The 13,791-nt window shown below is 37.0% G+C and overlaps 1 protein-coding gene across 1 annotated transcript in view; it reads left to right on the forward strand.

The window, feature by feature from the left end:
- The window catches only part of DIAPH3 (diaphanous related formin 3), a 577,679-nt gene that overhangs the window by 436,213 nt on the left and 127,675 nt on the right, over window positions 1-13,791 (forward strand). The window contains exons 26-27 of the mRNA XM_057532925.1: window positions 7,334-7,429; window positions 7,951-8,007. Coding sequence (XP_057388908.1) covers window positions 7,334-7,429; window positions 7,951-8,007 — 153 coding nt within the window. The remainder of the gene's footprint in view (window positions 1-7,333; window positions 7,430-7,950; window positions 8,008-13,791) is intronic.

Consider the following 13,791-nt stretch of genomic DNA (forward strand, 5'->3'; position numbering starts at 1 on the left):
TTGTCCCCAGAAGGTCTATAACTAGCAGCATGAACAGTAAATTCATGTAATTTTGTTGGGGCAACTGTCTTGTGTTTCTTTTAGAAAGAGGTGGGTTAAATTCTGAGTCTCTGAATTTTGAGTATCAGCTGCACACTTTCAACAATTCTTTGGAGAAACTGAGCTTTCCTTCCCTATCCTCATGCCAAATTCCAGGTGGTTATTATATGTCTTACTACTACTAAAGTCATATCAAATGTGATGAGACTTAAAGAAAGTGTGCCAGAGACTGTGGGAGTGAAAAGGGGAGCTCTGGAAGCACATGCAAAGTGAACACAATGGAAAATGGTCACGGGTTGAGAACAGTTGTTTCCTCCTAAAATCCCCTTTGCATATTAGCTTGCCATGTGGCTTCCCCTCAGCTCTTTTCTTATGTCTACACACACCCTTCCTAACAGAACTCATGCTCTGCCATAACATCAATAATGACCACAGCAAAGATTAACTGTTATTAAGTTCTTATGGTGTGCCAGGCACTCTGCTGAGTGTTACACATGATTTATCTCCTTTAATCCTCCCAATAATCTTGTGTAGTAGGTGCTATTATTAGTCACACATCAAAGTTGAGGAAAAAAGAATGGAGGTTAGTAAGGTTAAGTAATTTGCCCAAAGCCACACTGATTTCTAATTGGAAAGCCAGAATTTAAATACAAGTTGTCTAAATTCAAAACCTGTGTTCAATACCATTTTACTATGTTTATGTTCTTTTCTATAGCTTCCAGTATGACCAGTATGCTTCTAAGTTCAACTTGTTAGTATAACTAATTCCTCTCCCCCAAGTATTAAACCTGTGAAACCATCATCCTTCTAGACACCTTTAATCACCTGCAGTTGGATATCTCATGAAGATCTCAACATATCCAAACTGAATTCTTCTCTTGCCTCAGCCCCATTCTACCATGAAACAAAAATAATTCAGTACTTGGTGACTAACACCAACATATATCCAACTGGCCGAACCGGATACTTGGAAATTAGCCTCGACTTCATTTTTTAGTACTCACATCAACGCAGACCAAGATTTTTCTGTTTTTCCTCCTTTCTCTTTTCGTTTTTCACCGCTTCTGTTCTTTTTTTTTTTTTTTTTTAAAGAAATTCACGGTCTTTTATTTATTTATTTATTTATTTATTTATTTATTTATTTATTTATTTATGACTGTGTTGAGTCTTCGTTTCTGTGCGAGGGTTTTCTCTAGTTGCGGCAAGTGGGGACCACTCTTCATCGCGGTGCGCGGGCCTCTCACCATCGCGGCCTCTCTTGTTGCGGAGCACAGGCTCCAGACGCGCAGGCTCAGTAATTGTGGCTCACGGGCCCAGTTGCTCCGTGGCATGTGGGATCTTCCCAGACCAGGGCTCGAACCTGTGTCCCCTGCATTGGCAGGCAGATTCTCAACCACTGCGCCACCAGGGAAGCCCACCGCCTCTGTTCTTTACCTGATTCCCACAATCGCATTTTGCCTGGACTTAAACCAGGAAACCTGCCTTCTCCTTATTTTCCTTGCCCTTTGTCTTGTCTCTTCTCAGAGTGATCTTTGTAAAGTAGAAATTTGACCATGTTAATTCTTCATTTAAAACAAGTTAATGGCTCCCTTCCAAACTCCACAGTCTGGCATGTTCAGTGCTTGGTGATTTGGCCCCTACCTGTCTCCTCAGCATCACCTCTCAGTAACCCCTACTGTAACCTGCCCTCCATTCCCATGGACATGGGAGTTCTCCCAAGTGTTTCATGTCCTCTGTACAGCTGTTCTGTGAACTCTGCAGGGCCTTCCCTCTTCAGGAAGCTCTGGCAAATGTAAAGACTTCTTTAAGTCTTAGGTCTTCAGGAGGCCTTCTGTGACGTCTTTCCCTTCTCCCTCTGCCCTATGCCAGGTGTCCTTCCTGGGTGGAGATCTCCATCACAATGCTCATCATTGTATATTGGACCATTTGTTACCTGTCTTCTTCCCCTTGTCATAGGAAAGCACGTTAAGGTCAAGAAGCAACCTCTTTCTCTCCTCTTCCTCCTTCTTGGTTGCCTCATCCTGTCAGGAAGTTTTTAGTTTCTTTATGTTTATCAATGTGATTTCTGCACATTCCTAAATGAAATATAGTAGGCTTATAGCAAAATAAAATACACTCTCCTTCACCATCTCAACTCCTTCCCCTTTCCCAGAGGCAACCACTTTTAATTCTTAGTGGGGGTTTTTTTTTCTGATATTTACCTCTTCCTTATTTCTAGATAATGTACTTAGATTATTATTTGTCAGTTTTTCATTTTAGACATTGAGTTCCTAAGTGGTAGAAGGTTTAGTTCCCTTATACCCTCTCCCCACTTATACTTTCCTCGTATACCCCTTCTCCTTTACCTCTGCTGTCTTCACATTATAATTTTATCATACCTGATGGTCAAACGAATAGCCAGTGTTTATAGTAGTGCAATGGTGTACATTTTCCTCACCCCTCCAGTTAGTATGCCATGATTACTTCCTATTGGACAACAATATTATTTCTAGGTTTATACTAATATTTTTTAAAAAAAATTTGCTTGGTATTTGTGTATACCTCTCTGACATGTCTGTGAAATTAGGAACAATCCTTTTTCCAAATGGTCAACCCAGCAGATTTGCTTTTAGTTTCTTGGCCACTGTTCTCTCCTATGGCCCAGTTGTCTCCCATGTGATCTCCTTAGCAGATCCCCCTCTGCCTGTCCTCACATCCTCTTGATTCTCCTTTAGAAATATCTCATCCCTAACTCTCCCTTCTCCATTTCCCTTGATGTTGTGTGACTTCTTAAAATACGATTTACAAATTAAGCAAGGTGATATGTTATTCACACAAAGCACAGCTTTGACTATTGCAGTTAGTCTATTTATTTAAAAGAGTTTTAACAGCAGGAGAGAGACTATAATAAATATTTTGAATATCAATTGACTTGTAGTTAAAGAAGTTGAATTCTAGTCTACAATAAAAATGGCTAATTTTTATTTCCCTGGTTTGTATTAGAATAATGTAAATGAGTCCTTTAAATACTTTATTATACCTCACTTTTGTTTTTATTTATAACTTTTGCCTTTGAACCTGCTATCTCTTCTGTCAGGTATGCTGTTCCCTACCCAGTTCCTGCCATGGCCAACTCCTGCTTGTTCACCAGGTCATAATTCACTAGGAGAACTTACATCTCCGATAGACCCCTCCCATACCTAGCACACTGTTCTGCTTCTGGAGAGCTGAAAACATTTCTTGTTAATTCTTGGGACCTAGATATCCTTCATGCCTAGTAATGTTCTGGCGCATCATAGCCCTCAATAAACGTATGTCAAATGAATATTCTAAATGCATTTTCAGCATTTGGAAAAACATCTTCATTTTCTGTCTCCATCTTACACATTGGATTATTTTAAGAGTCTACCTGTATTTCTGATCACAGCTTCCCTTAGAAATGATGTTATTAATCACATATGCTATTAAAGAGTTATTTAATTTATAATGGATCTAAAACAATGCTGAAAACCTAATCAGATATTACATAAACTTCCTATAGTGCACTATGGAGTTCATTTATGGATTTATTTCCCTACATTTTTTATCTCTTAGCAATTTACCACTGCTTTCATTTGTATGATCTCATTTGATCCTCTCATCAACCCTAGACAGGTATTATCTCTATTACACATGTCAGGAACATGTAGGAACTTGTAGCCAGTTGACAGCCCAGACTAGAATGCAGATCTTCTTTCTCTGATACACTATTCTTTCCATTGCGGGAGTGGGGAATGAAGGCCAAGCAAAGCCATTAGCTCTGGGGGACAAGACCAAGGATAGAAGTTCCAGGTAGAGACTGATGGATGGGAGAGAAAATGTTTGTGGAGAATCACAGGCAGTTGCCTTTAGCTGAAGAACAGATTGTGATGTTGGAAACCAGAGATAAGATTTAGAAAGCAATTGGAGTCAGTGTCAGGGTCAAGTGAAAGTGTTGGGACTTTATATTGTGGGAAGTGAGTGATATTGAAAATTTGTGACCAGGGGATCATAATTCTGCTTTAGTGCTCTGTGGGATGAATTAGAATTAGGGAGAAACTAGAAGCAACATCATTTTAGGCAACTCATGCGATATTTCAGGTGAAAAATAATTCAGTTCTGGACCACCAGCATTAAGTGTAGTCAGAAAAGGAAACAATGGATCACTTCTTGGGATACCGGCATGTACATGAACAAGGTTTGGCAACTGAATGGTTGTGTGAGCCCAGGGAAAGGAGGGAACAAAGCTGTGCTGTTTACAGTGGTGGTGGGAATGTACTCCCGCTCGTTCCCTCCCCATCGTGACCTTTCTTCTTCTATGTGGTGACTCCTTCCAGCTGACCATGCTAGTGCTTCATTTGTTAATATAGTCAGCATACATTAATGAACACTTTCTTTGCTGGTATTAAAGATAAATGGAAACCACAATCCCTGCCCTCGACAAATTCTCTGTGGTAGAAACCATCAAGTAAACAATATTGTAAAGGATTTATTGCTATATGTACCACAAGTCATTAGGACACAGAGGGGCACCCAGTTCAGCACACACAGGTCAGGAAAGGATTCTCAGTTATCTCTCTTGAAGGAGAAGGAGTTAGATTGGTGAAGAAAGTGGGAAGGATGTTCTGTGTAGACAAAACAGCATGATCAAAGGCATGAAATTGAGAACGTGGAACTGTGGTGTAAGTTGTTTAGTGAGCCTGAACATGTCAGCATCTGTCTCCTAAGAACAGTGACATTATCCTCCCTGATCATAATATAATTATCAAACTCAGGTAGCTAACATTGGTACAATATAATTATTTAATACCCAGCAAATTTTAAAATTTGTCTAATTATCCCAACAATGTCATCTGTGACTTTTTTACAACCCGAGAGCTAATGGAAAATTGTGTGTTGCATTTAGTTGCCATGTCTATTTAATCTCCTCTAAGCTAGAACGCTGCTTCCCTAAGCTTTTCTCCTCTCTTTCTCTTTCTTGGTCTTTCATGATATTGATGATTTTTAAGAACCCAGACCAATTGTTTCACAGAATGTCGCTCACTTTGGATTTGTAAGATTGTTTCCTTACATTTAGATGCAGGTTAAATTTTTTTGTTGTTTGTTTGTTTTTGTCCTTTTTTTGGTTTGTTTTTGTTAAAGATGGTTTTAAGCTTTTCTTTATTTATTTGTTTATTTTGGCCATGCTGCACAGCTTGTGGGATCTTAGTTCCCCAGCCAGGGATCAAACCTGTGCCCCCGGCAATGGAGGTGCGGAGTCCTAACCATTGGACCTCTAGGGAATTCCCAGGTTAAATATTTTTACACAGTTTATATTGTGTCCATCTCAGTGCATCACTTCAGGAGACAATTATTGTCAGTGTGCCCCATTACTGGTGATGTCAAATTTGATTAGTTGGGTAAGGTGATATCTTTGAGATTTCTCCATACGATGTTCCTCCATAACCTTACATACAATGGGTTTTGTAACCATTGATGATTTCTGCCTAATTAATTCTTACTGTGTGAGTTATGATATGGTGAATTTTCTGTTTCCCTTATCTATCTCTTATATTAATGGAACTCGGTCCTCTTTATATCTTTGACATCTATTGGTTGACATTCTTATTTAAAGCAGAGCTTTTTCTTCACCCATATTTAATAAATTTTAAAATTTTCAGTATCAGTATGGATGTATGATTCTTTTTTCCAATGTGTAATAATGATACCTTTAGATCCAATCCAGCACTTCATGGTTTGTCCTCTCCTTCTCCCACTCCATATTTGTATCTCGCATCCCACAGCAAGCATCCCTGTTGCCAACAGCATCAGCATGTTTACCCATCTGCTCAGGCTTATAATACACATGTAATACTTTCACATCACTTCATCAGTACCACTAACAACAGCAAACTTACTAAAGAACGTTCAGTGTTTCCTTTTACTAATGAAATATATTCACAACCTTAAATATTTAGCTTTACCTGCAGTTCTTTTTAGAAAAAATATAGTTGAGTTTGAGTGTAAATTTTCAAAGATAGTTACTAATTAAAGTGGCTGAAATATTTGATGTATTTTAATTAAAATAGCCATCAAGCCACTTTAGAATTAAATTTACATGTAAGTTAACAACCTCCAAATACTCTGTTTCTCACCCACCTGTTTTTGGATTACACCTACAAGGTTTAGTACTTCTCTAAAAATGAAACAGAACCAGATTGAAAAGGGCTGACACATGTTTATATTCACATATCTGTTTATAAACTGTAAATGAATGTGTTATTTGTATGCTACTGCATTCATTTGTCATCTGTTCCCTATAAAGGGATTGGGTTTCAAAAAAAGAAATAAAAAATCCAGAGGAAAATAGTTTTCTAGTACTTTACACATGACTGTATACCAGCCATACAATTTCATAGAGAATGCCTGAAAATAACTTCTCTCTAAGGGACAAAAAAAATCTTTGGCATTTTCATGAATTTAGGTTGATCCAATGGTTTCTTTGAAGCTTTTTTTTTTTTTTTTTTTTTTTACCACTTCCTTTAAATAACATTTAGCATTGACAGGTATAAATAGCTATAGATTATTACAAGATAACCAGATAGAGAGAAATGGCTCTATAACCACATCTTCATCAATTATATACAGAATATCAATTTAAACTAATCATAAAGTGATATAATCCTTTAGATTTTTGAGAGCCTCTTTTGGTTTATTTTTCATTATAGAAGACAAACTTTTCATATATTCTGTAAAAGTTTGCAGTGATTGTTCTGTGTCACCTAAAGTCTGGGGACAATTACCCTGATATGAAGAATCAATCGTTGGGAGCATGTTCACAGAAATTAGCCTGGAAATATAATTTTGTATGATAAGTTTAGACAGCAGAATATCAATAACGACAACAGAAACACTCTCCCACACCTGGTCGATTTTAGAAAAGGAGCCGATGCCTTGAAAATAACCCATTTCTACAAGGAAAATGTGATTTATGATAACCTGAGACACAGATATGACTAGAATCACCTTCCATTTAAAGTTATTTTGCCGCCAGACTATAAAAGCAGTGCTCTGAAGTGAATCAGTGGAACTCGGTTCTCTTTAGTGGACAGTAACACAGGCACTAATGAGGCAGATTTCATTAAAAGATATTTGATTTATGAGAGAGTTAAGTCCTATCATATTTTGAAATTGCTGGCTTAGTCCTGGCATCTGATCTTTTTTCCCCCTACCATACCATCACCAGTTTCTGCGCATGCTTTGACATTGCTATGGTAACCCCGAGGGCTGATGGAATTCCCTGCATCTCTTTTCACAGAGGGTGATGAGACAGGAGTGATGGATAGTCTGCTGGAGGCCTTGCAGTCGGGGGCTGCCTTCCGCGACCGAAGGAAAAGGACACCGAAGCCGAAAGGTGAACATTACACTTGTTTCGTGTTCCTTTCTAGGGGACTATCACGAAGAACAACCCCCACCCCCGCACCCCGCGTGCGCCAACATCCCTCCCGCCCCCGCTTTTTGTAATTCTTTTAAAGTCATGTGTCAAGAATGCAGTGCTGTGGGCAACAACTCTTCAGAAGTTTTATAAGTTTGTTTAATCCTTCCCTTGCAATGACAAGTGTCAGAGAGAGAAGCGTTCCAGTTGGCCAGTGTCAGTAGCGCATTAACAAATCAATGCACTGAACCTGGAAAAGCCTGATTAGTGTGACAGGTCTCATCTAAAGAACCATATGTACCTTATCCCAGTGGAGTTCACAGTAGCATAATTAAACGAGAAGTAAAAGTCATAACATTATTGCTTCAAGTATTTCACGGTATTGAAGCATTGCTTCGCTTCCAGAAATACTTAACCTTGGAAATATGTCTAATACTATTATACTTCCTGAGATGAACAGACCTCTATATTAAGATTCTTTTATATATATATTTTAACAGATATTCGGCGAAGTCTCAGTCCAGCGTCTCGGCCGGTCCTGAAAGTTTGTAACCATGGTAATAAACCGTATTCATAAATTGCACATTCTCCTTATCTACTTTTATCCTGTTGATCTGTGATTTTAGTAGGCTGCTGTGAAGTTCTCGAGTTTCAGTATGACTAAAATAGTAAAAATGTGTGGATGTACATATTTGCAATGCGATTGTGCACTCATATTTTCCATCCTTCCATTATTGCCTTGAGGTAGTGTCGAGGATTCTTCTTTCAGGTCTCAAGTGCATGTTTTACTTTTATTATTATTATTTGAAGTTATCTCACACATTTCTGATCAGTGTTGTCCAGTGTATCCTTTCAAAAGCATTGTGCTTTCTTAGTACTATTTTAAGTAGTGGATTTGCTTTACATTAAGATACAATTTGAAATATTGAATTGTTAGCTGTTTTACTGTACCGTATTTGCCAGTACAGTGTGAAACACTGTGACCAGCATTTTGGCAAAATCTTTAATATAGATGAGCTTCATGTGATATTATTGTGGCGGGATGTGCTAGAATCACTAAAAAGAAGGTGAGTTAACTTAGTCTCCGATATTTGTCTGGGACTGACTCCTTTCAGACGTCTCTAACTGGCTCCTGAACACCCAACCTCATGGAGCCCTCTTCCTGTCTTCAAGATGTCATTTTGTGTTGATTGGGTTTTATTTACTTTGGTTCCCTTTCCCTCACTGTTATGTATTACAGGGTTCTGCTTACCTTTCATAGTCAAAGTCAAATTCATCCATCGTGACTGCCGTTTATTCAGTGAGATTGTTACCAAAGTTTACCAGATTTAGAAATGAAAAGATACTTGACAGATTTTATTCAAGAGTTGTTTTGGGTACAGATGAATTATGTTCTAGAAGTATTAATGTCTGACTGAGTAGAGAAAGTTAAGTCGAATTTCTAGGATAACATAAAAAAAGAGTATGAGGTAAATAAGAAAAAGACATGAATGTAATGATCTTTTAATAGCTGTGTAGATCCTTACTGCTCAAGGTAAAGTATACATAATACATGCTTAATAAATGAGAGAAAAGGTAAAAATCTACACCAAAATTTTAAATAGATCTTTTGACTTTTTTCAATGGTATGTTTTTATTGTTTTGCCTTTCCCTAGTCTAACAATAGGAAGAAAAAATTGTAATAAGTCAGAAAAATTCATTGTGGATAATTAATCCCTAGCTTTGGGTTATTATTTAGAGTCATTACGATATACTAAATAATGGCAAAAACTGTAGAGGACAGAGAAACTCAGAGAGGCTGAAAACTTTCTAAGAGTACGAGCTAGTTAGTGACACAACCATAATATAGTTTTGATTTCCATCATGTTTCTTGTTTGATTGAATATAGGTACTTAGATTTTTTAATTATTATTATCAATACAATATATGAAATAAACAACTCAGCTCCCATTGTAAGTCATTAAAGAAAAGACCCACAGCCATATGATATGATTATAATGGCATACAGATACCCATGCTGTGTTTAATTTAAAATAAATATTTTGGCCATTATGTAGGGGGAAATTATTTAAGATAAATTTGTGTACTGGCCTTGAGAAACACAGTCCTTCTGTGACTGTAATGTTAGTAAAGTGTCCAGGCTACAAAGGTTCATCTGTAATTGTAAATTGTGATACTTTTGGTCCAGATGAAAAAAGCAGGTGAGCATTACACTTCTATCGCTACCAAGGCCAATGTACTATCTTAAGTTCTAAGGCTTTTGTGATAATTAAGCAAGTAGATTATACAGCAAACCAAAGGAGATATACCATAAAGATCAAATTCTCTGTTCTAATAAAAATGTAGTGGATTAAAGTATTTTAAAAATGTATTTTCATTGATATTTCTGTTGTTTTCCCTTTATACTTCTAACCAAGTAAAAAAAAATTCAAACCACCAGATTAATCTTTAAGGATTGTATGTATAAAGATAGATTTATCAGACTAGACATTGAAAAATGCAGAATTTGGTTAAGGACATTGCAACAAGCATCATGCATATTTTTAGAAAAAGATGACATTTCAGAGTTCATTTTGAAATCTTTTTCTAAAAATTACTGTGTTTTCACTGAAAGTACTAACCCTACAACTGAACTATGCAACTGAAATGTAACATGGAAACCCCTTTTATTTTTTAGTTTGCTTTCATGAACTTAAACAAAATTAACACCTGATATTTATATTTTCTAAAAATATATAGTAGTTGATATTATCTCATTATTTTTAAAAGATATATGAGATTTTCTACAATTACTTTAAATTTGTTTGCATCCTAAGTAAAATAATATTAATAGTAATAATAATAAGTTAATATTTACTGTTACTTTGCTTATTGAGTTATTTAAGTTAAAAGCCAAGCAATATGTTGAAATGCTTTATACATATCCCATTTAATCTTCTCAATAATCCTATCAGATAGTCAATGTTTTTATCTCTATTTTATAGTCAAAAATAACCAAGGATTGAACAGGTCTGATAGTTTGTGTCCAGTCCTATGGCCAAATTTCAAACTCAGGTCCGCCTGACTTCTGAGTCCAAGCTCTTAATCTCTCTGCCATGTCGTGCTCTGAATACAACTGCTTGAATCCCTATATTTTCCTCTTCCCATCATCTGGGAGAACCATGTGTATACATTTTTTTTCTCTTGTGACATAAGTTCGAGCTATTGAGATACACCCTCACACCCTCTCAGAGGTTTTCTAGCCTCTGGTCTATCTTCTCCCTTGTTCCCAGATTGAACAACTAGATAGCATTCTTTTCTTTATCTGAGGCTTGGATTACAAGGATAAACCACCTTCTTGAATGAGGACCACTGTTTATTTCTTTTAATAAACTCTGTATTAAAATATATAAATTAATCTAATAAGTTTATACTCTGTTAGAAAGATCATGGAAATTTTAGATTATATATAGATTATAAATATAGACTTAGACTGTGTGTGTGTGTGTGTGTGTGTGTGTGTGTGTGTGTAGAGAGAGAGAGATCATCTTTTATTTCAGAATGAGAAAATCCTGATAAAGTATCCTCTGAGACCTTGGGGCTAAAATATCATGGAATATATTTTGGCAAAAGATGACCTCAAGTATTCTAACTCCAGAAATTGTACACACTGAATAATCCAGCCCTTGTGTTGTGCTCCAAATCTCTACCCAAAATACTTTGGTTAAAACCTTTCCTTGTTTTATCTTTTGCTTTGTCTGTTAAGACCTAGGAAGAAATTAAGTGTTTGGTATTTTTCCTTGCTAAACCTTCACTCATTCATTTATTTAGCAAAATGTACTAAGCACTTGCTAGGCACTTAATATGTAGAGATTCCCTCTAAGAATCCACCATCCAGTTGGGAGACAGATGAGCAACAATTCTCATATATCTGGTTAATGCCAAGATAGCGGTAATGCACAGAGCTTTTGGAACACCAAGAAGTCTGAAAGACCAATCCAGACTTTATGAGGACAATTCAAACTTGGCTTCTAGAAGGACCTGAAATCAAAGCTGAGTTTTGAAGGGTAAGTAGAAATGAGGCAAAACCCTGAGGGCAAGCGTGAGCCAAGAAGCATAAGCAGCATGTACACACTTTCCCAGGAGGTCTTTTCTAAACCTTAGTCTGAACCCTGTAAAACTGTATGCTCTTATAAGCACCTGTATGCTCTTACTAGCACCCTGGTTTTTCCTATTATGCAACACGCATTTGCCTTAAAATGTTCTTATTCAGTGTCTGCCACACTACTCCTGAGTCCCATCAGGGTGCAAACAAGACAATAAAGGAGGGTTTCTGCCTTGTTTACTGCTGTAACCCCAGTTCTTCGATGGGTTGGTGCCCGACACATGGCTATTTAGTAAGAATGTGTTGAATGAACAGACATGCTTATGTTTAGGCTTGCATAGAACAATTAGTGTACATTGAGCAAAATCGGGTCTGCGGTTGTCACCCAAATAAGTAGGACTTAGTATGCCAATTGCTAAAGCTCTAGCTGTAGCTAGAAGGAGTTATCCTTCTCATCTTCTCCCTAATATGTTATCTGTCATCAAAAGGAGATATTTGATCGTCACAGGTTTGAAGGTTGTTGCATCAGATGTGTAGGGTGAGGTTCAATCTTGTTTGGATTATTTACTCCTTAGCAGTGGAGAGTTACTTATTAATTAGATTTCTTTCCCTTGCTTAATCAAGCAAAGTTTAACAACAGTAAATAAATGAAAGCATCTGCTAATGAGTACAGGGCATTATCTCATTTCTTTACTTAATACAGTGCATTTGAAATCTAAAGATTTTCTATAGTTTATAGAAAATAGTAAGTCAAGATAATCAAAATATTTATTAACACATTTTAATAAAATCATACCATATTTGGGTGTTAGTGAATCAACTGACCTGGTTAAAAATAAAGGACCAGATAGGGAATAAGTATATTGAGAGTCTGATGCCAGACCAAGAACTTGGACTACTGAGGTTTTTGAGCAGGAAAATGACAGGTCTGAGCAGTTTGTATGGAATCGAAGTGACAAATGTTAGAGAGAAGAAAGAATCGAAAGGACTTTGTAGCCGCTTTGAGCCGACATGGTTTGGGTGCAAGGAATGGGGAGAGTTAGAGAGCTGATCAAGGTGCGAGGGGAGAAGCCAAGTCTAGAGCTCTGTGTTGATACCCTCACAAAGACTTGCTAACACTGCATAAGCAGATGAGTTACCTGCAGGAAATCTTCAAACCTAGAGAATGCAAGTCAAGGACTGAGCCTCAGGAATGGACACAGGTGAGTAACAGAGTGAGTGAGAGGCAGAAAAAGGATGAAGATGGAAAGGATTGCATAATAGTGGAGGCTACATTATGAAGGTTGAAAGAAGACTTTCAAGGACTTGGTTTCCCGCATTTCTTTTTCTTTGGTTGTGTCTTTCTTTTTTTCTTTATAAAACTGAGTGGTATTACCACTGAGTGACTGGTGTTTTTCAGGGTACAGTGATTTCTACTCTCTTCAGGGACTTCTTTTCCCTTATAGACTCTGTAAAACGTTTGTGGCAAAGTTTTAACAAATATGAATTGTTCGGCCACACCTTATGGTGCATCTGCCTGCAGTTTGATTGCATCTCATTAGATGGCTCTCTTTTCATTAAGTGGTACAGTGGGATTTTTTTTTTTTTAATTAACTGGATATAGAGTAATCAGAAAGAATTCTATAAACTGGATGCAATTAAAATCCCTAATGATAAAACTATTTAACTGTGACAAAATAAGATAAAACATAATCAAAATTTTAGGCAAACAAGGATTACACATTTTCAGTGAGCATCCATAACCTAAACAAAATCTTGCTATATTATCTTTACACCAAATCAATTCTTAATAGCCTTAATTTGGATTTGATTATCTATTTTGACTCTTCCACTTATATATGGAGCTTTGAGAGATTTTTACAGAAATAAGATTGTATTGCCTCCAGGCACAGCTGCTCTGCCACTCCAAGACTGGAAGTCAGAATTAAATGTGAAGCTAGGTAGATATCTTTGAATTGGCATTATTTCCCACAAAATAACACTAAGGGGGGCGCACAAGACAGGCTTTGTTGTTGATATATTAAAACTTCACACACAACCATCCCCCCTCCCTGCTTCACTCAGCCTTGGGTCCCCTTATTTCTTGACCTACCTTTTTCTGAAACAGCAAGAATTTGTCTTGAGGCAGAATTATGAAATTTGTAAGGTTTTCAGTGGTGTCTATTGAGCACTAACTACCATAAGGCTTTTCTGAAAACAGTGAGGACAACACCAAACCAGGCTTTGTCTAGAAAACCTTATCTATCAAAGTAGTAAA

This window comes from Balaenoptera acutorostrata, chromosome 18, assembly GCF_949987535.1.
Source record: "Balaenoptera acutorostrata chromosome 18, mBalAcu1.1, whole genome shotgun sequence".
NCBI classification, from domain to species: Eukaryota; Metazoa; Chordata; class Mammalia; order Artiodactyla; family Balaenopteridae; genus Balaenoptera; species Balaenoptera acutorostrata.